General features: G+C 41.7%; 1 protein-coding gene across 1 annotated transcript in view; it reads left to right on the plus strand.

The window, feature by feature from the left end:
• Positions 1–26,198, plus strand: part of LOC308288035 (MAM domain-containing glycosylphosphatidylinositol anchor protein 1-like) — a gene marked incomplete at both ends in the record, with an annotated part of 257,477 nt that overhangs the window by 134,397 nt on the left and 96,882 nt on the right. Inside the window, 2 exon segments of the mRNA XM_080729379.1 lie at positions 10,205–10,401; positions 12,786–12,918. Of these exon segments, the coding sequence (XP_080585505.1) occupies positions 10,205–10,401; positions 12,786–12,918 (330 nt within the window).

The following is a 26,198-nucleotide window of genomic DNA, read 5'->3' on the forward strand; positions in this document are numbered from 1 at the left end:
AGTGTGGTTCCCCTGACATCACAGTGAAGTCAGAGTGTGATGTCAGAGCGGCAAACCCATTCTCTTAGAGTGGTTTCCCTGATACTCAGTGATGTCACCTGTGATGTCACAGTGATTTGCTGTATTGACTTTGACCTCTAAGGACCTCCCAGGAAGAGTGCTCATGTGCGCCTTGCGGTGGCACGCTTCCTAGTTTCTTCTTTTTTCGCACTGATTTTTGACACTGCACTATTAGGTTGTTAGTGTTGGTAGTTTCTGAGTATTTTTTGCTTTGTTTAACAATGACAGTGATATACTTGTTTGCACTAACTAGCATTGACTGCTATGGTCTCTTTTGCATGACACTTTATGTATATATACTTATATATTATTCGCCCCCTCTATTGATGCACCTTCTCCTTATTGGTACTGTACTGCTCTTGTCTTTGTTTTTTGTTTTTTTCCCTCTTATCTATCTTTCTTACGTCTCTGTAACTTTGTAAATAACTGTATACTGCTGTGCTACTACTGGACAACTAAATTTCCCCCTTGGGATAATAAAGGTATCTATCTATCTATCGAATTGTCAGGGGAACCACAGTGGCGTTATAGACAGAGAAACGGACAAGCTGTGACCCTTCACATACTAAACTGGTCGCAATCACTCTTATGTGACTCTACAGTGTATGTATGTATGTATGTATGTATGTATGTATTTATGTATGTATGTATGTATAGCTCTACGATTGGCTATTGTTGCTACTTTTCTACAGTGTCACTTGTAGTATGACAGAGGGCAGTTCATGAAAAATATAAAACAACATAATACAGTGAAATATTAAGACACAAGGTTTTGCCCAACATCAATCATAACCAAAATATGATCTCAATCTTCAGGTCAAAAAGGACAGAACACTCACATTTCGCTCTATGTATTTGGTGCGTGCCAAATAAACGAGTGGAAATGTATTTTGTCCTTTTTGACCTGAAGTTGGAGACTTGCTACCATTCTCATATTTTGGATATGTATGCTGGATTTAGCTTTTAGCACTCCACTGAGAAATCGCACTGTTGAAGCGCAACTTCTGTTTCTAACTCCACACATCACAATTATTGTACCTGTCATACGCCCCCCCCCCCCCCCCCCACACACACACACAAAATCAAGAAGCCCTATTCACTGCTTTATTATAGATTTATTGTTATGCTAAATAATCTTACTAGTTATGTGAAAGTCCTATGATTTCTATGACATCTGACATCATACCATTTCATACCCGTATATGGAGATCCCTGTCTGTAGAACCAAACCACACAGACATGGGCTGTCTTGGCCATCTGTCTTGGCCATATACAGCATGGATTCTGTTAGTGTGGTATGTGGCCCATGTGGCCTCCATATATGGGCATTCCCATATGAAGTCCTGTTAGATAGGGGAACCAGAGTGTCAGGCGTGACCTACAGACAGAGATACGTGGGCAAGATGTGCCGGTTTTCATAGTTAACTGCAACCTATAGGCTATGGTCGCAATTAGAGCATTGCTTTTTTGGAGCATGGCCTCATTTGCCTGACCATCACCCTCCACCTTAAGTAACATTTGCTCCATTCAGTTTGAAGCAAACATTCAGAGACACGTTTTTCATTAAATTAAAACAAAGGATATTGTTCTAGTTTAATTGAACTGTGAAATGATTCTTGCTCAATCATTACAAAGTAGTGCTTTACCATTGTGCACTGGATTCTTAAAAGATCAACTAAATGATTTCATGTCAGCACCGGTGTCTCATTTCTCAGAGGACGACGATAGCAGAAACTCCGAAACCGCAAGAAGTTTGGAAAGTAGACAATGGCCTTGCTGTGGAATTGATCCAGTGCACAAAGCCAGGACTTTGGGGAAATCAAAACCTTCATTAAAGTTTCATGCTGTTCTCTTAATTGTCCAAATTGAGTAAGGCAAGTCTCACATGGGGAGCCTGGCTTATGAAAATATATCAGTGCTATTGACAGTAACTTACAGTAATTGGACCATGAATAGATTGTTTTAAGCGTCATGTCACCGTTTCTCACACTTCTTTTACACCAGGTTTGCGAGCAGTAATTTAATTTGTTTAGACATGGCAGAGTGTGCCGCAGTGGTTTAAAGTAACTAAGTGCATTTACTTAAGTACTGTACTTAAGTACAGTTTTGAGGTATTTTTACTTTACTTGAGTATATCCAGTTTCAGTACTTTTACTTCTACTTTTACTTCTACATCTCAGATCCAAATATTGTACTTTTATTCCACTAAATTTATTTGAAAACTTTAGTTACTTGTTACTTTGTAGATATAAATTATTATTTTACAAAACACAAATTAAGCACTTTAGCCCTATTTTATGCCTAGGCTATTTGAAAATATCCGATCTACAAGCTCACAACGTGTCGTGATGCGACACGTTGTGAGCTTGTAGATCTGCTATTTTCAAACATGTTGTACTTTTACTTTTGATACTTTAAGTACATTTTGATGCCAGCACTTTCATACTTTTACTCTAGTACATTTCGAATTCCAGACTTTTACTTGTAACAGAGTATTTCTATATTGCAGTATTGATACTTTTACTTAAGTAAAACATCGGAGTACTTTTTCCACCACTGGTGTGCCGTAAGCACTTGTCTCTGCCATCACGCACACGCACACGCGCACGTAAGCGCACACACACACACACACACACACACACACACACACACACACACACACACACACACACACACACACACACACACACACACACACACACACACACACACACACTCTTCCACCCAGGACCGCTAAGGCAGGGGGAGGCTGTGTTTGATGGCTTCCCAGGTTTGAAAGCCTGTGTGGCTTTAGGCTGCCAGCACAGCCTACCCATCATGCCACACTGGGAGACAGACAGTCAAACTACACTACCCATCATGCCACGCTGGGAGACAGACAGTCAAACTACACTACCCATCATGCCACGCTGGGAGACAGACAAACTACAGTACATTCTGTTGTCTGGTTTCATGCTGAGCCTTTTGTTTCAAGCTATAGGATATATTTGTCTTCAGAATGTTCAGATGAGTGTTCACAGTGAGCTAAAAGGAGTTGAATGCAGCTTAACCTTTTAGACTGAATTGAGTTAAATCATGATGGAACGTAGACAGACAGTTTTATTTTATTTACATGATCTCAATGTGTATACATTTGCTGCCTAATATTTATTTTATATTTACTATATTTCAATTTTCCCTGTAGGAAAATAGCATAGCAGTCTCTAATCACACAAGTCACAAATCATCACAACATTCTGGTAATACTTAACAACATACCAAAATAGAGCCTTAGTGTAAGTGATAATTCAGATGTCCTTAAAGGAGTAGTTCACCCCCAAAATGACTATTGATTACACACCCCATAGAGACTTGAGTTCAATGATATTTTTAGTTGTTTTGTTGCATTCCTAAGACAATAATTTGATTACAATAAATATACCCCCATTGATTCCAGATGGGGACCCAAAAGCATTTGGGTCCCCATCCGGAAACAATGGGGGTACATTTACAATAATATATTTTTTTTGTCTTAGGAATGCGACAAATACAACAACATATTGAGTGTGAGTACTCAATAGAAAAAAAGTCATTTTGGGGGTGAACTACTCTACTTAAAAATCCGATTTTCATAGCATCCATTTCGTAAGATGAATAGTAGGGTTTGAGGCAAGGAAATGCTGTTGCAGACTGGTAGCAGCCTTGCATAAAATGAGAAAAGCAAGCGCACGACTTTTAGTCCGTCCAGTATTTTTTGGGGGGAGGCACTTTATTTTCCCTGTGACTTGCCGTTAGATCCTGACCCAACTTTTTCAAAACAAAACAGATTTGGTCTCAAACGGCAGCCAGGGAATTTATTGTGCCAACTGTGCGGGTGAAATGGGCAGCAGGTTAAGCTTGCCACTGTGTGTTCGTGTGCCAGTCAAACGTGTAGACGCCAGTCAAAGAGAACAGTGAGACCCCACAGTAGGGGTGGGCGATATGGAAAAATACAGTATCACAATATTTTTCCAAGCTGTATCACGATACACGATCTTATCACGATTCTCTTTCATGTTGATTTTTAGGGTTATTTTTCAAGTTGCTTAAAGAAAAAGGAGTAACAGACCATTTAGACCAGAGGTCCTCAAAGTGGGATCCAGGGACTCTCTGGCTTCCTTTTGGGAGGTCTAAATTGACCCTTTTAAGTATGTAACTCTGACAGACTGTCAGTGTTAAGGGGAGACCTTGACATTTTAAAGTTTGAGAACTACTGATTTAGACCAAAATGCAGGTTTAAATGAATTCTGCAATGACTCTCTGTATTAACAATTCAACAGGATTTTTTACAAGGCTCCCTCATTGTATCACAATAAATACGATATCTCTGAAAAGGCATATCGTGGAGACATGGTATTGTCTCAACGATATTTATCACCATATCGCCCACCCCTACCTTACAGCCATGAAAGTGCTGAGGCTGCAAATATTGTGATGTGAGTCCAGAGCAGTCCAAGAGACGTTTCCTCGTAAAGGGCCATTCCCCCTATAAGGCCAGGGCTCTATCAAAAAGACAGCGTCATGCCTGCGTCGGACGGTGTCAAAAATGAACCAGGCCGAATTTTGGCGTCCGACGGCAACGTCGGCAGTGGAGCACCCTTCATTGATTAAAAAGGGAGCGTTCCCAGTGTTGACGCGACGCTCAACCTCCCTGCTGGAGCTGGGGGGGTTAGCTTCAAATAACATCCAAAAACTAAAAAAAAAATGGAACAGAGAGCTCAGTAGCTTACTGTTTTACTCCATATTTCCAATATTGTTGGTTAAAATCCCACTGTGTATGTACTTTTTTTTCTTCTTTTTTGTGTCTCTTTTCTTTAGGGTTAAGATTGGGGTTAGGATAATATTTTGTGAGGTTAAGGTTAGGGTTAGGCATAGTTTTCTTTGCTGAGGTTAAGGGGTCCCTGAGGGGGTACTAGGGGGTCCTCAGCTACAGTTCATTTGGTTCTCTCTGAATTCTTGGGGTACGTGGCCTGCAAATGTACGTCAAACTGGGGGGGAACTTGACATTAAAAAAGTTGGAGAACCACTGCTCTATTGCACAGGCCTTGCTTTGAAAATGTGACAATGTGAAGTAATAGCTAGCCTGATAGTGACTATGCTCTCAACTCCTGTGTTGTCATGACAACCCTCCATACAGAAGAGACTGTTGTGTGAGATGTGCTACATTACATTACATCAGGGTCCCGCAGTGGCAGATCCTAAAACATTTATTTAAATGGCTCTCTGCGGTGATAAAAGGTAGTAAATGTCTTGAAATGTCCCTTTTTATACCATACCATATAGACTACTGTTTGAGATGGTGAACATATCAATTATCTATACAGCAGGGGTCTTCAACGTTTTCAGGCCAAGGACCCCGGCCTTAGCTGAGAGAGAGAGATGAAGCAGGGACCCCAACAACCTATAGAGTCTAAATAGTTTCAACATTTTGCAGCACAATCATCAGTGTATTTTGGATTCATGTCAATTTGTGTTTTCAGATATTTAACCACTTGAACAGTCAATACTTAATAAAGTTGACCTTTCACTATGTACTTTTTGCTCTTTTTTCCCCTCTACTCCAAAGCTCTTTGCCTAAAATAGCCGATCTACAAGCTCACAATGCCTCACGCTGCGAGGCGTTGTGAGCTTGTAGATGTGCTATTTTTAGCTAAAGTTCTCAGGGGAAAAAAGGTTTTTATGACACAAAGATTTGGAGGACCCCCTGTAGTAACTCTGAGGACCCCCTAGGGGTCCCGGACCCCCTGTTGAAGACTCCTGATCTATACATATCTGATTTAACATATTTCATTTAGTGGTGTCTTTCGCTCTAGGCTCGTCTAATTAATACATATTTGTCTCCACCAGCCGAAGGCATGGGGGAGAGTATGTTTTCCCCTTCGTCCGTCCGTGTGTCCGTGCGTGCGTGCGTCCGTCCGTCCGTGCGTGCGTCCGTGTGTCCTCGCAGTTTGTGTGCAGCTAATCTCAGTCGCCGTTGGCCCGGTCGCTGCCAAAGTGAGCACACACATTCCCTGGATGCCAATCTAGAATCTCTGCCCTAAATTTTTCACATGGCCACCTAGTGGCCGATGTTCGCAAGACACATTTCTGTGCACTACTCTTACAGATTTTGTCCAAAAATCCTACAAATCGGTAGGCAGTATCTCGACAGTCATGTGATCGATATGGATTTGTCCGATTTTTCATATTCCATCCTGATTGGCTAAGATTGGCTTCCAAAGTTTGTAGGATTGAGCCGTTTTGATCAAAATGCCTCAAATCCCAAACGCAAAGTGCAATTATCACGAAATCGCGCATACATGTTCCCACTAGGTCGAGGAAGAAATGCCACTTCAAATTTTTGAAATCAGCCTCATGGTGGCGCTATAACAGGCCCATTTGTGGTTTTACCTATAACTCCACCGATCAGTTTCAAACTTTGTAAGCGCACTCCCTAGAGGCTAAGGATAAACCTTTGCCCTGCATTTTTCACATCAGCCTTTTATACCTTTGGGCCGACTTATGTAAAACACATCTTTGGATATTACTCCTTGAGATTTTATCCAAAAATCACGCAAATTGGTACACAGTATCTCTATAGTCATGTGATCAAGTCCGATCTGTCTGATATTTCATATTCCATCCTGATTGGCTAATATTAGCTTCCAAAGTTTGCAGGATTGCTCCGTTTTTGAACACAATGCCTCAAATCATCAACGCAGCTTGCGATTACCGTGAAATTTGCCACACATATTCCCACTAGGTCAAGGAACAAATGCTACCTTTTTCACATTGGGCTGTTATAGCGCCACCAGCAGGTAGACTTTAGCAAAACACATTTCTGGAACACAATGCTTCAAATCATGCATGCAGTGTCCGATTGCCATGAAAGATCTAAGGTGACGAACATATGCCACCCTTTTTACATTGGCCTATTATACAGTAGTACCGCCAGGACGCACACCCTGGTGGAGACCTGTGCTCGGAAGAGCACTGCTTCTAGTTGTATCTATGTTTGTTCTGCTCTGGGGATGTCTAATTAATTTTCTTTCTTTCTTTTTTATAAAATAATAAAAAAAATCCTTGTACATTCTGCTATGGAGTAGTCTAATTGGGGGAGAGGGAAGGTGCTGCGTGTGTGCGTGCGTGCATGCGTGTGTGTGTGCGTGCGTGCGTGCGTGCATCCCAACACAGTTCAAGAAAAAGAAACAGTGTTCTAACTGGTTAGATGAAAAGTACCATAATTGAAAAATACATACTGTACCTACTGAGGAAGAATTAGTACAGAGCACAGAGCAGAGATAGTTATACTTTAGCTGCTTTAAGGACAAGCTGATCCATAACAAGACAGGCTGTACCAAAACAATACCGGTATAGCTATCAGGCCTAGTGGCGAGATCTAGGCTCTTACAGTACAAGTTACCAAATCTACTGGTAATTATGTATGTAGAAGAAAGCTTAACCACCATCACCACATTGGATATTGTCTGGTCTCCTATTTGCCTCATCGATTACTGATTGATCCAGAATTCTATTACACTATAACAGTGATACTCAAACTCCAGCCTGTGGGCCACTTCCGGCCCGCGGCGCAATTTTGATATAAAGGCCAAACATCTTCAACATCTATTTTTTTAAATAATTTTTTACCAGTTTTTTACCCAAAACAATATTGTAGGCCTAATGCAAATCAAATGAAAGAGAGATGTACTGTAGCTCTACTTAACAACTGCATCATTAGCCATTTGGTAGCCATATAAATAGTCTGGGTAATCTATTTTAAGTAGATTGTTTGATTTTATTTTATTTTCCTTAGCCATAACTATCTATTTTCACAAGTTTATTTTCTGTAAAAAGCCATTTGTGTTGAATGTGGGCCAAGTCATGAATAACTTTGTGAAGCAATTGAAAGAGAGATGTGCTCAGCTATCTTTAACGTTATCCCACTTAATAGCAGGCAGACAGATAGACAACAAACCAGACAAATAGCAGACAAATGTACATTAGTTTGTTTTAGTGTTTGTGTGGAATATGCTAATTAATTGCACAGAATTATTAAAAAGAGAGAAAATGTAGCAAATTACTTTGATTACAAATTGTGTCATTGACAGAATATAAATTCCAAGCCATAACATTGCACTTGTCTTACGTTATGTGGAAATAAAGCAAATCTAAGAGAGAAGTTATCAAGTAATGTCATTTTATCAACTGGCCCGTGGCCGCTTGACATTTTTGTAATGTGGCCCACAAGTTCAGAAGTTTGAGTATGCCTGCCATAGAATATAGTCTATAGATAGTTTACACATACAGTAGCTTGTACATTCATTATTATGATCTATTATAAGAAACATAATGATTGAAAATGTTTGTTTGCCCATAATGACATGCCCAAAATAGAGAGGCCAGGTTGAAGGTGTTTAACGGTTGTATGGTTGCAGAAATGAAAACGTGTTTATGTGTCACATGTCAAATGCACAGTAGATGGACGGGCGTGGATTGAGATGCACTCAAATCGGCAAATACATTGCCATCCCCAGGGACTCCAAATGACGCCCCTGGCACACACACAAACACACACGCACACGCACACGCACACGCACACGCACGCACGCACACACACACACACACACACACACACACACACACACACACACACACACACACACACACACACACACACACACACACACACACACACACACACTAACTACTTTGTGAGAGACAGAAGGCTTGCTCTATGATTTTCCACAGATTAAACACTGTTCATATTCCCAATAGGTACTCTCATGAAAATGCCCGCTGTCCATTGTTGTATGCTGATGTATAAAATAGGTTTAAAGTTGTTAAAAAGAGTTTCATGCTATAAAGCAATTTTGCTTAATATCCTCTTAATACCCGCTCAAGGACCCCTGGACTTACTGTAACACTGGCCACTGGTGCCAGTACACCCAGAAACGCCACTGCAGAGAACCATACCAAAAAATAAAAATGTCTTCCAAGCCAATGAATGGCGTGATTTTAACGTAACAGTTTAAGAGCTGTGTTTCTCAAATGTCCTTTGACATTAACACTCTAATAAAGAGCCCAGGTTTTTTAAGCAGATGAATAATGACCGGTGGATAATGTCAATATGACAATTGTCTTTAGTGCTTTGAAAAGTTCAAAGCCATCAGTAGGAAAAAGTAGAACGTGAAGAAGGTAAGAAAGCAGAGATGGCCATGGAAATAATAACAATAATACACTTGACTTTTAAAGCAATTTTTGAAAATGGGTTATGAATTGCTCCAACTACGACTTCCCTCTCAGCTTTCCTACTTACTATCTTAAAAAAAGAAATCAAGGGATGAGGACTAACCACTCTCCCTCTTTAAAACACAGCATGTATTCTCCATCATGACCAATGCAGTAAGTTTGATTTGTGCAGGGCTGAGATTTTTTCTTCACTGCAGATATATACATTTCAAAATCATCCTTAACCCTTAAATTCAATTAATTCTTTCAATGGACCTTGTTTTATTTGATGGCCTTCCTGCCCAAGCATTTGGCCTTTGTGCCCTCAAAAAATGTACAACACCAAAGGCCAATTGGCCATGCCCCTAAAACGATGTAATTCTAGGCCTGGAAGACACAGAAGATAATAAACAAGTATACCACAGCTAAGGGAAGACAGATATTGGCCTGATCGATAGTATCAGATTGACCATTAAATCAGGCAGATATATTGCTGATATTTCGTAGCATATCAGTATCGGCTGCTAAGGTTATTTCTTTCCTTTTCTTTTTTTTTCTTGGTCTTATATTACAAACTCCTGCTGCTCAGTGCTCACTCTATAGTGTCAATACTAGGCTTCTACAATACTCTGCTTCTGGAACTGATATATAGGCTTTATTTCTGATGGTTTGTGCATGTGTGTGTGTACAGTATGTGCGTGGGTGTGTGCATGTGTACTCCACATATCCAGCACTAGTTAAATGATGGCGTGTGGGTTGATTTAATAGATAATGTTCCCTCAGCACCAACATGTCTCTGGTCTCTTTGTGTGTGTGTGTGTGTGTGTGTGTGTGTGTGTGTGTGTGTGTGTGTGTGTGTGTGTGTGTGTGTGTGTGTGTGTGTGTGTGTGTGTGTGTGTGTGTGTGTGTGTAACAGACCTGGACAAACCGGTCCTGACGGTACACCAGACCATCAGTGACGTCCGTGGGAGTTACTACCAGGAGAAGACCGTGTTCCTGCGCTGCACCGTCAACTCCAACCCGCCTGCACGCTTCATCTGGAAACGTGGCAACACGCCTATCGAGCAGAGCAAGGACAACGGTGTTGACATCTATGAACCGCTCTACACACAGGTACAGAATGACACATACTGTATATACTATTGTCACTGTCTGGCCAAAACTACATTTTTGCGGTTTTAGATTTTTTGGCATAAATCAGGGCTATTGAACACCCTTTACATCTGAGTGTTGGTTAAAATAATATTGAACCAATGGAAGGTAGTAAAAAGTGCTTCGAACAAAACATCCTAACTCCACACTTTCTGCCAAACCAGTTAACTCCACCTGATTGGCCCTCTCTTTTTTTCATAAATATGTGCTATTGAACACCCTTTACGTCTGTGTGTTGGTTAAAATAATATTGAACCAATGAAAAGCAATAAAAAGCCCTTCGGTCAAAACCTCCTAACTCCACTTGAGCTCATTTTCCCGAAAATGAACATTTTGGAGTTAGGAGGTTTCGGCCCGACAGCAGAAATATACAGTATACATACCGTACCATAAATGTAGTGTAGTATAGTCAAATGATATTTAGCTCATGTAAGTCAAATAACCTAGGCTTACCATGGTAAGCATGCCCCCAAGAAGGTGCACGGATTTGGCAGTGATAGTACAGAGCTGTATATATCTCTACTCTCTATATTACTGATTTTTTAGGTTTAGCTATTAGGTTTAGCTCTAAACCTAATAGCTAAACCTAAAAAGTCAGTAAATTGGCCAACTAATGAGACATTTAATAATACAATTAAAACAGCCACTCAGTCAGAGTCCTACAATAAAAAACTGGTCAAACATTGGCCAAATTGTCAAATAATTGTTACTATCAAAACCTCTACCGGCTCTCTGTCCGTCACGTCACATCACATCACATCACACTTTTGCCCTACTCATATCTCCAGCACTGTTGCCTATCCATACCAAACTTTGCCCACACACTTCTTGGATGGAAAATCACAAGCTCCAACCCTGATTTCTCACATGGCCCTTGCACCACCAGGGAGGCTGATTTTTGCAAAACACATTTTTGGACACTGCTCCTACATATTTTGCTCTAAAATCACACAAAGCGGTACACAGTATCTCTAAAGTCATGTCATCAACATGGATCTGTCCAATTTCCCATATTCCCTCCTGATTGGCTATGATTGCCTTCTAAAGTTGGTGTATGCGACCTGACGGTCGCTTATCTCCTGATTAGGGAGTCTTACTGGTGTAAGAAGGAGTATTTATCTCTGGAACCGAGTCAAACTAAATTATATGCCTCAACTCCTACATATCCAAGGGCTTGTCAGGATAAGGCGTCCCCAGTTCAAATATGATTATTTTTGGGGGGTCACGTCCTGAAAAGGTTGAGAACCACTGTATTGAAGCTCTGACTTCAATGAAGTGAATAGCAGTTACACACAATCTAGTCACCGTAAACTGCAACTGTTGAGGTGTGTGTGTGTGTGTGTGTGTGTGTGTGTGTGTGTGTGTGTGTGTGTGTGTGTGTGTGTGTGTGTGCGTGTGGGCGCGCGTGTGCGAGTGTTTGCGTGCGTGCATGTTCCTCCTACTATCATAATGAAGATCAGATTGTTTCATTCCTTTCATAGTTTTATATGAAAATCTGAAATCCCTAATTATGATCATGCTTCACATCTCCCAGCATGCATTGCTTCAGATGTGTGTGTGTGTGTGTGTGTGTGTGTGTGTGTGTGTGTGTGTGTGTGTGTGTGTGTGTGTGTGTGTGTGTGTGTGCGCGCGCGTGTATCTCAACACAGTTCAAGAAAAAGAAACACAGTGTTCTAACTGCTTATGTTACTTGTTATCTGCAGTGTTACTGTACATGTCAGCAACTGAAAATGCCAAAACCCATAACCAACTATGATCTTATGAATAATATTGTATTAACGCTTTCAATGCCACCTTTTCACCACTAGAGGGCGCCCAGTGGCCATAGAAAACACCCATCCACAAGCGCTGTAACAGCACAAGCCGTGCGCAGCCATGACAAGCCTGAACACTTTCCTTTGTGTCATCAACAGGGACAGGATGAAGTTAGCTTGAAGTTAGCAATTGGCTACCAAGCATTTTAGAAGCCCTATTTTCGGCGATTTAGCCATGATTAAACCTTGCACACCTCATGGATATGCATGGAACAGAGAAAATGAGCTCTAAAGATCCTGGATTGCATTGGAGTGGATGGTAAATATCGGCGGAGCGACGCTCTCGCGGGCCGTGTAAACAGATGACGGCCGGCGGCCCGGCTCGAAAAAAAAAAAAAAAAAAAAAATTAAAAGCCGAACTAGTTCGGGATAGGCACCCATGACGGTCCAAATCATCCCGAACTAGTTCGGGATAGGCACTAAAGTAATAATGTATTATTAATAGTATTTCTTTCGTGTGTGTGTGTGTGTGTGTGTGTGTGTGTGTGTGTGTGTGTGTGTGTGTGTGTGTGTGTGTGTGTGTGTGTGTAGGGCGAGACTAAAGTGTTGAAGTTGAAGAACCTGAGGTCCAGGGACTTTGCTGACTACACCTGTCAGGTGTCTGTGAGAAACGTGTGTGAAATTCAGGACAAGGCTGTCACCTTCCGCCTCACCAACGCCACCAGTAAGACACACAGACACATACACACATGCACGCACACATGCATGCACGCATGCACGCACGCACGCACACCGCACGCACGCACGCACGCACGCACGCACGCACGCACGCACGCACGCACGCACACACACACACACACACACACACACACACACACAGGGGTGTCAGTCACATGGGGGGGGGGGGGGGGGGGGGGAAGTGGGACTGAGTTACCAGGGCCCAAGGTGGAGGGGCCTTAATTATACTTTAGCTATTAAAAAATAGCAGATCTACAAGCTCACAGCAAGCTTGTAGATCTGCTAGTTTTGAAAAGTCGTGAAAAGCAAACATTTTGTAACTCAAATTTTGCTTCTGGGGGGTCCCTGTAACTATTTTGAGATGGGGGTCCGTGGCCAAATACATATCATTTTGGGGGTCCTTCACATGAAAAAGTTTGAGCACCACTGACATAGAAACATAGTTTTTTCAAAAAACCTTAGAAGGATTTGAAATATTCAAAGACACATTTTCAGGATTTTTCAAAAATAGCAGATCTACAAGCTCGCAGCACGGCACTCTGTGCCACGCTGTGAGCTTGTACCGGTATATCTGCGCACACACACACACACACACACACACACACACACACACACACACACACACACACACACACACACACACACACACACACACACACACACACACACACACATACGTGCGCGCACGCGAGAAAGAGCGATGTATAAGAAAGGGAAAAGGAGCAAGCGAGTGGGAGAAACAGACCCAAGCAGAGAGTGGAGGAGAGTCATGCCATGGAGACAGGGACATCAAACACTGGAACAGAAGCAAATGTACACAATACTGACAGATACTCAACAAATAACACAGAGAGAAAGCAATGCTCCCTCTTCTGATTTGCTGTTTGTCATTGTGACCGTAGGTCACATTTAGTATGAAAACCTGCAGATCCTGTGCTAATATGATAATGGATATAGCTGACCATCACAATGATGACTCGACCAGCTCATCACCTAGATCTCCATATATGGAGCTGGCCAATACATCTACAATACATCTGACCTCACAGACTCCAGATGTGGATATAGCTGACCTGTTCTGACATCACAATGATGACTCGACCAGCTCAGCAGAAGGCTATAAAAAGACCTGCATTCTCTGGGTATTTCATATTCAACCAACTAACGCTCTTGAGAGTCTCCAACTTTACCTTCAAGAACTCTTCACAACACAGGGCATCGGACAGAAGGACGCATTCCTCTTCAGGATTCTACCTTCTAGACAGTATCACGCACTCATATCACGCTCCATATATGGCCAAGACAGAATTCATTTGCCCATATATGGAGATCCCTGATGTCATCAATATTAATCCCATATCCGGGAATTCCCATATGGACATATTGTGTCAGTCTCATGATAACCAGTGTGGTTGTCGCGACTTGCAAATGAATTCCGTCCTTGTCCCTTTTTTGCCCGTATACAGTATGGAGATCTGTGATGTCATCACGGGAATACCCATATGTCGTAGGTTGTACAGAGCTGTACAACCAAGTAGTAGCTCTATCAAGTAGCAGCTCTACTACTTCAATCATTTCAGACACACACACACACACACACACACACACACACACACACACACACACACACACACACACACACACACACACACACACACACACACACACACACCTAGTCGCTGCTTTGATTTGATTTGATTCATCCAAGTGGGTCATGTCATGTCATTGCCACTGATTCACTGTGCCGCTACAAGAGGATTGATTGATTTTTAGATTATAATCCTAGCTTGGTATTTGAACAGGCACGCACTGCCCTCCAGCAACTGAACACAAATCCTCTTTCCAGCCCTGTCGTCCAAATACAATAGAACAACACGTGGTGTTGTTATTGTCAGGTCAAAGTAGAGGCTTGGTGTGTGTGTGTGTGTGTGTGTGTGTGTGTGTGTGTGTGTGTGTGTGTGTGTGTGTGTGTGTGTGTGTGTGTGTGTGGGCGGTGGGGGGGGGACACAATGACTGGGTCACATGATGTTGAGGCAATCAATGAGTTTCATCAAAACACAACATATATGACATACTGGCATTATGTCCAGGGGATGTACTTGTTGCTATCAAAACCTCCACCGGCTGTCAGTCTGTCCGTCAGTCAGTCTGTCACTCTATCCGCCACGTCACACTTTTGCCCTACTCATATCGCCGCCACTGTTGCCCCTCTCCATGCCAAACTTTGCACACACACTCCTTGGCTGCCAAACCACAACCTCCACCCCTCATTTCTCACATGGCCCTCCTCTAGCACCAACGATTTTTGGACACTGCTCCTACAGATTTTGGCCTAAAATCACGCAAAGCGGTACACAGTATCTCTAGAGTCATGTCATCAACATGCAACTGTCCCATTTCCCATATTCCCTCCTGATTGGCTATCATTGCCTTCTAAAGTTTGTGTATGCAACGTGACGGTCGCTTATCTCCCAATTAGGGAGTCTTACTGATCGTAAATCTTATAATAACCATCTTATAATGACTTCTGGACTTAACATAATAATTAGGGTTGCCCGATCCCGATCACGTGATCGGATCGGCCGCCGATATGGCCGTTTTTATAAGATCGGAGATCGGGGAAAAAAAATCGATTTTTTTTTTTTTTTTTTTTTTTTTCAATTTTTTTTTTTCTGGGAGTACTGAAAGTTACAGGTAAGGTGAATGCGATATGAAATGTAAGCTTACCATAATCACAGTAATCCTTAATCATTTTCAATCATATTCAAGGGCTTTTGGAGAAATGAGACAGACAGAGCACTGCAGAGGGAAGGTGATTGTGTCAGACTCTGTGTACAGCTGGCAGCTGATGCCAATAAGTAGTAATTGGCCCCTTGCTAATGGATCAAAGGAAGGCAATTATGTCTCTCTGCACTGTCAACTAGCTCAGTGGTTCTCAACCTGTGGGTCGGGACCCCCAGGGGGGTCCTCAAATTATTTTGGGGGGGGTCCCCAGATGATTAACTTAATGTGCAACATTGTTTTCTCTCTCAAAAGTAAACAAATCAACATAAAGTTTAAGTGTATAGAGGGTATCTGGACATTTCGAAAGTGAAAAATTAAGGACTTTTTAATACCTCTAAAATGACAAATTAAACATTGGCCAAATTGTCAAATATTAAAGCCAGAAAATGGGAAAATAGCCGATCTACATGCTCACAAGGCGTTGTGAGCATGTAGATCTGCTATTTTCACAATAGAACCGTGTTATACAAAATATACTTCCTCAACTCTTCAGGGTCGGGGGTCCCCAGTTAAAATATGATTATTTTGGGGGTCACGGCCTGAAAAGGTTGAGAACCACTGAACTAGCTGCTACTGCATACTTTTAAAGCAGACTGGTTAATTGGTTCTTAACTTATTTTGTTTCAACTTTAAAAATGGCCAATGTTTTACCAGTTTTTATATAGTTTGTTGATTATTTTTGATGCTGTAATGGTCTATTTTATTTTATTTTTTGAGGTATTAAACAGGTTTTAAAAGTCCTTAAATCGTGACTTCACTGCCAAATTTCAAAGGCCACACCAAAGGTCCGCTGCACAATGATTGAGAAACACTGCACTAGTAGGCCTATATCACTATACACTACTCATAAGCTTTGTTTTTAATTTGTTGATTCAGTGCTGCACTAAGTGATAGAATGAATAGAATTTTTTTTTCTTAATGCCTTGCCAAAAGATCGGATCGGGAAAGATCGGGATCGAATTGGAAGCAATAATATTTGATCGGTATCGGATCGGGGGCAAAAAAACCCTGATCGGGGCATCCCTAATAATAATGTTAAGTCCAGAAGAACCCATCTGTAGTGTACCACATCAGTGTAGCATAGTAAGGACAGGAAGAAAAAAAATGCTTCTCTATCTGTGTCTGTAGTTCACGTATCTCGAGAACAGTCCGACTGACCCACTTCAAAGTTGGTGTGTGAGACGAGTTGCCGATGAACCTAGTCCAAGGGAGTAGCATGTCCGCCGTTGAGTCGGTCGGACATGCGGTTGTCCCGAACTGCTGATTGGACCGAAAAGCCCATATCTAGACATACATGGAGATCCGATTGTCCGGACCGATCCGACTGATATGCCCATAGCCATGCCCATATGTGTGTGTGGTGACCGTTATGACCATTTATAGAGATCCGGTAGTCCAGAACCACCAACCGATATTCACATATGATATGGGCATGCTGTATACAATAGCTAGGGGCCACATGGCTGGGGAACCACTTGTTCCCCAGGCTACTTACTTACTTACCGGTATACTTACTTACTTATACTTACTTACATAATACTTACTTACTTACTTACCTACTTACTTATACTTACTTACTTACTTACTTACTTACTTACTTACTTACTTACTTACTTACTTACTATACTTACTCACTTACTTACTTACTTACTTACTTACTTACTTACTTACTTACTTACTTATTTACTTACTTGCACACTTTTTCTGATAACTAGCTGCGTTTTCTGTGAGTTCCATGCAGGCACTATAATGAAATATCCTGTCAGTACTTAAACCATCACTGTTGATGAGCTGATCCTGATGTCAGTATTATGAACTTAAACCATCACTGTGGATGAGCTGATCCTGATGTGGAGGAGACAGCAATATCCTCCTATCAATCTGCAAGTCTGATTAAATGCATTATTGTAGCACCCATGACAGACATATCTAACTGTCAACACAAAACATCCCTCTTCACCTTTATGTGGAGAATCACATACAGTAGTCTGCTAGAACTACAGTCTGGATAGAACCACATCAAGCTGATGGCCGTGACCCCCCAAAATAATCCTATTTCAACTCGGGTCCCCCCTGACAAGCACTTGGAATGTAGGCGTTCAATTCAATTTAGTTTGACTCGGTTCCACAGATAAATATTGTGAAAATAGCAGATCTACAAGTTCTCACAACGCCTCGCAAATCAGATCTGTAGAAGAAGGGAGTTGCGACACGCTTTGATCTCGCCAATGAGATAGTTCCAAACATGGGAACTATGGTAACATGTCCTTGGTTCGAACTCCCTTTGGTCCGACCACCTAAACCTAACCTTAACCCTAACCCTAAGTTCAGTAAAACTAACTCTGATGAGTAGCTAACCTGCCAACTCTGGTGAGTAGCTAACCTGCCGATGGTGTTCGGACCAAAAGGAGTTTTGAACCACTGCATTGAGATACTGTATAATGAGCTTTTCCGCATTCCATTCTTACAATGGGAGTAAGCACAAATCTTGTAGAGCTATTCTCAACATTTTTGCATCTTTCTTATATTATTTGACAATTTGGCCTATGTTTGAGACAGACAGACAGACAGACAGACAGACAGACAGACAGACAGACAGACAGACAGACAGACAGACAGACAGACAGGCGGACAGAGATGTAAGCGAGAAAGTGAGTGCAGCAAGAGTGAGATAAAAGAAAGAGAGACAGTGAGTAAGAGAGAGAACATTGTGTGAGACAGGTATGTGTGTTAGCTGCTTGTAAAGCGCTGTGTTGCACATAAATAAATTCTGTTAGGTTTGTAGAAGTGCTGGCTGATCCAACCATTCCCTGCACCCACGCCTCCCCGGGAAATTGAAGCTATAATTCTCAACTCCTCACAATCTTTCCTCCCCCACTTCTCAGCTCTATACTGCTCTGTGCTTTTTCCTTTTATTGTCCTCTCCTGCCAGACCTCCTCTATGGCTTCGATTTGGTCCCTTTTTCGCCTTTCTGGTCTTGGGAATCTGTCTTTTATTCCTTCATTCAAATACATGCTAAAGATTCTGAATGGTGAACATATGATGCTGCCCCCCCCCACACACACACACAAACACACCCATTGTAGAACCACAAGCCATGAACGCACGCATGTCTGTGTGTCTGTCATGGCCTTATTATCCTCATCCCAAGCAATGGATCATGGGAGATGTGGAGCATGATCATAATTTTGAATTCTCTGACATTTCTAACCCCATCAACATTTCTAGTACCTCCTGACAACGCTTGTTGCGGCCACTCGGCTAGAGGCTTGCTCGGGGCACCTCTCAGCAGAGGTGGGCACAAAATACAAAAAAAGTATTTGAAAAAACAAAAAAGTATTTGAAATACAGTGCTGTTTTTGACAGCAAATTTTGATTTAGTTTTAGTCATAGTCTTTTGAATAAAATGTCTTTTAGTTTTAGTCGTAATTTAGTCACCTGAAAAGTTTTAGTTTTAGTATAATTTTAGTCGACTAAATATCATAAGATTTTAGGCGACTAAATCTACAGTTGATTTAGTCAACTGAATTGTATTTTGGCAGGCCTTGATGGCATCGTAATGACTGGTTTTACACTTGGTTGCGTGCTGAAAATAGCCGATCTACAACCTCACAGCGTGTCGTGCTGCGACACATTGTGAGCTTGTAGATCTGCCATGTTCCACCGATTAGGGTAAAACTTTGTATGCAACCTTCCCAGAGGCCAAGGAAAAACCTGTGCCCTGCATTTTTCACATCTGCTTTTTATAGCGCCACCAGAAAGCCGACTTACAGTATGTAAAACACATTCTTCGATATTACTCCTTCAGATTTTATCCAAAAATCACACAAATCAGTACACAGTATCTCTACAGTGATGTAATCATGACGGATTTGTCCGATATCATATTCTATCTAATTGGCTAACATTGAATTCCAAGGTTTGCAGGATTGCTCCTTTTTGAACAAAATGTCTCAAATCATGAATGCAGCCTGCTATGTGTGTGAAATTTTGCACACACATGCCCACTGGGCCAAGGAACAGATGCCACTCTCTCACATTGGGCTGTTATAGCGCCACCAGCGGGTCAACTTTAGCAAAACATTTTTTTTGAACAAAATGCCTCAAATCCCACATGCAGCGTCCGATTGCCGTGAAAGGCCCAAGAACATGTGGCACCCTTTTCTCTTTGGCCTATTATAGAGCCACCAGGAGGCCAAAAAAACCTACCTGACTGGCCGGAGATCTGTTCTTGGAAGAACAATGCTTCTAGTTTTGCTTTTATTTCTTTTCCCACTTTTCTTGCTTTTCCTGCTTTTTCTGGCTTGGCCACTTTATCGCTGCTTGCAGCTATATTTTTTTATTTGTTTTACTGAGAATAAGGTTAGAAATAACTTTAGGATTACGCATATCTTTCTGAGGTTAAGATTAGGAATAGGGTTAGGTTTTGGCACCGTTTTACTGAGGTTAAGGTTAGGAATAAGGCTAGGTTTAACCGTTTAGGCATAGTTTACAGAGGTATATAAGGATATTAAGGATCTCAATGGAAAATAACAAATAAGCCTTGCCTTACCCGAGTTTCCTTTTAGTTGACATTGTATCAGTGAAATGTACTGTGATGAAACTGTACCTTTTCCTATCCAAAACCTCTAATAAATACCTCAATCAATCAACCAAAGGCATAAACCATCATTCTGGGCGAGTTTCTCTCCGGCAACTCTTCTGGTATTCCTCTCAGGGCTCCAATGGTGCACCTGCCTTGAAATGTTGACATACAGCGTATCAGTAGCTTGCACAAACATACAAGGTGGCATTGTTTCTTCTCTAGGTTGTGATTTTTCACTCTAGTTAATACAAGTTCCATACTGTCACAGTATCAGGCTCTTGGTGATTCGAAACTGGACCCACCGAGCCCTTGGACATGTGGAGCACCTTGGCTAGAGACCCACCTCTCTTCGGCAAATATATAATATATAATAATAATATTATGTGCATGCGGATTTATAGGAAATATATGTGTCATACTGTATCTCCACATATATGTTAAACATACCGGTATATGTGGCATGTATAACAAACGTATGTAGTGCCGATCCTGCGATAACTCGCGAAATATTAAAAGTATTTACAGTGCCGATCGCGGGATGACTCGCGAAATATACTGTATAGTGCAGGGCAGGAATTTCACGGCGGCCACGACGGCCATGGCCGTCGTTGCCCCTCTCTTTGGCCGTGTGCCCCTCGAAAAATGACATGCCCAAGCGGCCACAGTGGCCGTGGTGCCCCGGCGCCCACAGCAGTCCGTTAACTGCTTTTTACAGTTTTTTCCTCTGCGCGATTTTCCAGTCATTACGGTAACAGCAGTGCATGGTTGGTTGAGCTGCTCACATGACCAGTAGTAGATTCCATTTACGCTCGTAGTAGCAGCATAGCAGCCACCGCATAGTGGAGCCGCCGACACAGTGATTATACAACACAAAAACATCACCGGGCTAAACGGGAGTTACATCTAACGCAGCCTGTTGAATAAATCCGAATGTGCGAATGAATGCCTTCAAACGGAGCTCTGCTGAGCTCAGGACAACAACCGAAATGCAGCGCTAAGGGAACCAAAAGCTATTCTTTCCCCAAGAGGCTGAGCTGTCAGAAAGTACATTATTGTTGAGAAAGGATCGCTTCACTCCGCGAACGGGAGGGAGGAGTTTGTGTGCGTGCGTGCACAACACATGGCCAGTGGTGGAAAAAGTACTCAAATGTTTTACTCAAGTAAAAGTATCAATAGCCTACTGCAATGTATAAATACTCCGGTTGCAAGTAAAAGTCCTCAAATTCAAAATATACTTGAGTAAAAGTACAAAAGTATTGGTATCAAAAATGTACTTAAAGTACCAAAAGTAAAAGTACAAAATGTTTGAAAATAGCAGGTCTACAAGCTCACAACACATAGTTATGCGACATCTTGAGCTTGTAGATCTGCTATTTTTTCTACAAGCTTGGTTATTTTCAAATAGCCTAAATAGGGCTAAAGTGGTTCATGTATGTTTAATAATATTATAATTTATATATGCAAAGTAACTGTTAACTAAAGGTTTCAAATAATTGTAGTGGAGTAAAAGTACAATATTTGGATCCGAGATGTAGTGGAGTAGAAGTAAGTGTTAGAAATACTCAAAATTACAATAAACAATTAAGTACAATACTTAAGTAAATGTACTTAGTTACTTTACACCACTGCACAGGGCAAAACAGAAATAAACATTTTCTTGATATTTATTTAATTGAAAGGTATTACATTAAACCTTAACGTTTAAGCTAAATTAATTATGACTGTGGCGTGTACTTAAAATGATTGTTTTAATGATGGCCTTCCTGCCCTGGCACTTGGCCTTTGTGCCCTCAAAAATTTTACAACACCAAAGGCCAATTGGCCTTGCCCCTAAACTGATGAAATTCCAGGCCTGGTATAGTGTATACAGTAAAGCTGGCCTGGCAACCTACCGTCCGTTGAAAAACCCTGGCACGGATGAAGTCGCCGATTCATCATCATTGCACATCCACGTGCACACAATAGTGATCCCATCCCATAGAAACCAACGGTCTTTCTCATCTTTACAGTCCATTTTCTCCAAAAAACACTTTTGATGCCAAGGATGGCATTGGATTCTCGCTAAAATAGCACAAGCATAAAGGCATCAATCTTCTATCATTGTTTACGTTTCGGACCAGAACTAGTTCCGCGTCAATCTTGAACATCGTCAAGTAGGAATTGTTAGCTCGATCTACTTCCGGCCTTCAAAATAAGAGACTGGCCGCGGACGGAGCAAGCGACCGGCACGCTGAACAATTAACCCTTTCATGTCGGCGGCACGGAAATCGGTTAATATACAGTATTTTCGGACCTCCCTGAAATGAATTTATCCATGGTGGAAATCCATGAATGAGCATGCAGGGTGTGTCCGATGTGGAACGCTAACCTGGTTAGCTCTCGTACCGCTGAAGGGCTATTGTCACTGAGACTACTGTATGTTGAGGCAAGCCCTGGGAGCGTCCACCACGTCTCCCTATGCTTTGAGGAGATCCAATCTGTTAATGCAGTTGTCCTGGAAGTAAGCCAACCAGAAATGGACTTTTATTGGTCACCGTTATTTGGAGCAGTCCATGGGCATGGCCTTTTTATCTGTGCTCACTCCCCTAGTCCTATTACATGCAGTCTGAATCTTCACCATCGTGGGTGAATACGGTGGATTGTGGCCACCAAGAATCAAGAATCCAGAGAATCCAGAGGGGTTTATTTGTCACTCACTCATCATACATACAGGTATAAGCAGTGAAATGTTAGTGGGACATGTTCTGCATAGACTAAAAACCACACTGTATGGTAAATGTTTTTTAGCAGCGATGGAGCATGTGCAGAATAAGGTGGGAGGAGGGAGCGAACCTCATTAATAATGCCATCATGCAGGACCACAGTGCAGAGGGAAGCTCCCGTGTCGATGAGGGCCTGACACTTGGTTTTGTTCAGCTTACAGATAACCTTTCAGCCTGGTCTATTTGGCCAAAGCGGCGTTTCCCCAGAGTGCAAAAAGAGCGATGGCTGTGTACTCGGGGACCTCATGGCTGGGCAGTGACATACCTCATGTCCTGATGCTCTGCATTAATAGCAGCCGTTCTGTCTCTCTGCCTGGTTGGCTTCTCTCCTGACTTGTGTTGGAAGACTGCAGATACCTGCTGCACTGACTTATCACAGAGCACTTAATCTTCCTCTAATTCTGCTTGTCTCGCTCAACTCAGACCAGCGGTGTCGTGGGGGGCATGGTTGTGAGTTGAAGAGGTGCCTCCAGTGCAGCCTTCACTATGTCTATACACGCATCGACAGTTGTATTGACTACAATGCAATCCTCCCTTCAGATCGGCTTCTGTTTCTTGACACGTCTCTCTCTGAGAATTCTGTCCCATCAGTGAAGCTGACAATGAGATGGATATTGTGCCCTCTTCTCTTCTCTGAACATAATGCCGCATTTGTTTTGACGGATCGTTTTTTTTTTTCATGAATGAAATGAAAGTAATTAAACTCCATCAAAGGCATGCTACTCTATTTCTGGTACAGAATATAGGACGGCATTCCTTGCAAGTTCACAGATGGCATGAGCTAGTTGATGCTAATAATCAGCCTTTCAGAAAAGGTTTCTGGCTTCAATGAGGGCAGGGGAAAGGACTCATGACCCAGGTCCTTCCCAGCACAGTCAACACATATACTGTATACAGAGCATTACTCAGGGACTTTCTCTCTCTCTCTCTCTCTCTCTCTCTCTCTCTCTCTCTCTCTCTCTCTCTCTCTCTCCCCTCATTATCAGGCCTTAAAACTAACACGACTAACACTCAGCTTTTTGCACAGTCCTCACCTACTGCACTACTCAATTTTGACTAGTGCTGTATTCATGGGGAGAAAAGATTACGGCTGTCAAGCCTTTGGAAAGTAATTTGTACCTGAGGGGAGTTGCTTTACCCACTGTAATAATTTGATATAATAGGGAATGACAGTGCCATCTATTTGTTGATTAAACTCCATCCAAATGTAATGTCGGCTAAGAGTCATCAGCGCGAGGTCTCCGCACACAACCGTTGGTAGGATGGGTCTGTGCGTGCGTGCGTATGTGAGCACAGTTTCTGTGTGAGTGCACATGTATACACACACACACACTAGTTCTTTGAGCCTCTGCTCCTCTTTCATTATGGAGATTGCAATCTGAGATTAGAGGAGAGGATGAACCTCCCAAGGTCTATTAGAGGAATGGATTGCTTCCTATGTCACCGTGGTGTCTCTCTCTCTCTCTCTCTCTCTCTCTCTCTTTCTCTCTCTCTCTCTCTCTCTCTCTCTCTCTCTCTCTCTCTCTGTCTCTCTCTCTTTCTCTCTCTCTCTCTCTCTCTCTCTCTCTCTCTCTCTCTCTTTCTCTCTCTCTCTCTCTCTCTCTCTCTCTCTCTCTCTCTCTCTCTCTCTCTCTATCTCTCGCTCTCTCTCTCTCTCTCTCTCTCTCTCTCTCTCTGGGGATTAACTCTCTCAGGGTGGTGAAAGCCTGCTGGATTCGGCCCTGCGGGCTTTCTGCTGTCCATTTTAAAGACCTAATCCGTGGTCTTCGTGAGTCCAGCCATGATGGTTTAAACAGGTTAAAATCTGATATTGACTTGAAACTAGAACATTTTAGTTAACTAAAATACAAATAAAAGGCTTTACAAACAAAAAACAAAAAAATCAATAACCAAAACTGTCCTTATTTTTCGTCTTTGTAAACAAATACGTTTGTAACAAATCTTGAGAGCAAAATAACGGATCTACGAGTTCACAACGCTTCACTAAACTCGCTTAATCTCGCCCCTGATTACCCCATAAAACATAGACCTATACATAAACATAACAGACATATACAATAAACGTGCTGGAAGGAGAAAAAAAGGAAAGAAAAACTGCGGATGTGGGCTTTAGCCCCATCAGACTGAAGTGGGTGGTGGGATTTAGAGGGGATCAGGGTATCCATGGCATGGATAAATGCCTCCACGCCATTTCAACCTCTCACCTGTGAGTGAATTTCAGTGGACTCAGCAGCTCTTAGCCGTGACACTTGACTCGTTCTGACCACACAGGTACCTACTGTACCCACATATCCAATATGGAAACCTGCAGAGAATGTGTTATAGTTCAATAGATAAATGCCTAAACACAGAGAATGTGATATAGTTCAATAGATAAATGCCTAAACACAGAGAATGTGATAATAGTTCAATAGATAAATGCCTACAGAGAATGTGATAATAGTTCAATAGATAAATACCTAAACACAGAGAATGTGATATAGTTCAATAGATAAATACCTAAACACAGAGAATGTGATATAGTTCAATAGATAAATGCCTACACACAGAGAATGTGATATAGTTCAATAGATAAATACCTAAACACAGAGAATGTGATATAGTTCAATAGATAAATGCCTACAGAGAATGTGATATAGTTCAATAGATAAATACCTAAACACAGAGAATGTGATATAGTTCAATAGATAAATGCCTACACACAGAGAATGTGATATAGTTCAATAGATAAATACCTAAACACAGAGAATGTGATATAGTTCAATAGATAAATGCCTACAGAGAATGTGATAATAGTTCAATAGATAAATACCTAAACACAGAGAATGTGATAATAGTTCAATAGATAAATACCTAAACACAGAGAATGTGATATAGTTCAATAGATAAATACCTAAACAGAGAATGTGATATAGTTCAATAGATAAATGCCTACACAGAGAATGTGATATAGTTCAATAGATAAATACCTAAACACAGAGAATGTGATATAGTTCAATAGATAAATACCTAAACACAGAGAATGTGATATAGTTCAATAGATAAATACCTAAACACAGAGAATGTGATATAGTTCAACAGATAAATGCCTACAGAGAATGTGATATAGTTCAATAGATAAATACCTAAACACA

The sequence above is a fragment of the Nannobrachium achirus genome (assembly GCF_963921795.1).
Source record: "Nannobrachium achirus genome assembly, chromosome: 7".
Taxonomy (NCBI): Eukaryota; Metazoa; Chordata; class Actinopteri; order Myctophiformes; family Myctophidae; genus Nannobrachium; species Nannobrachium achirus.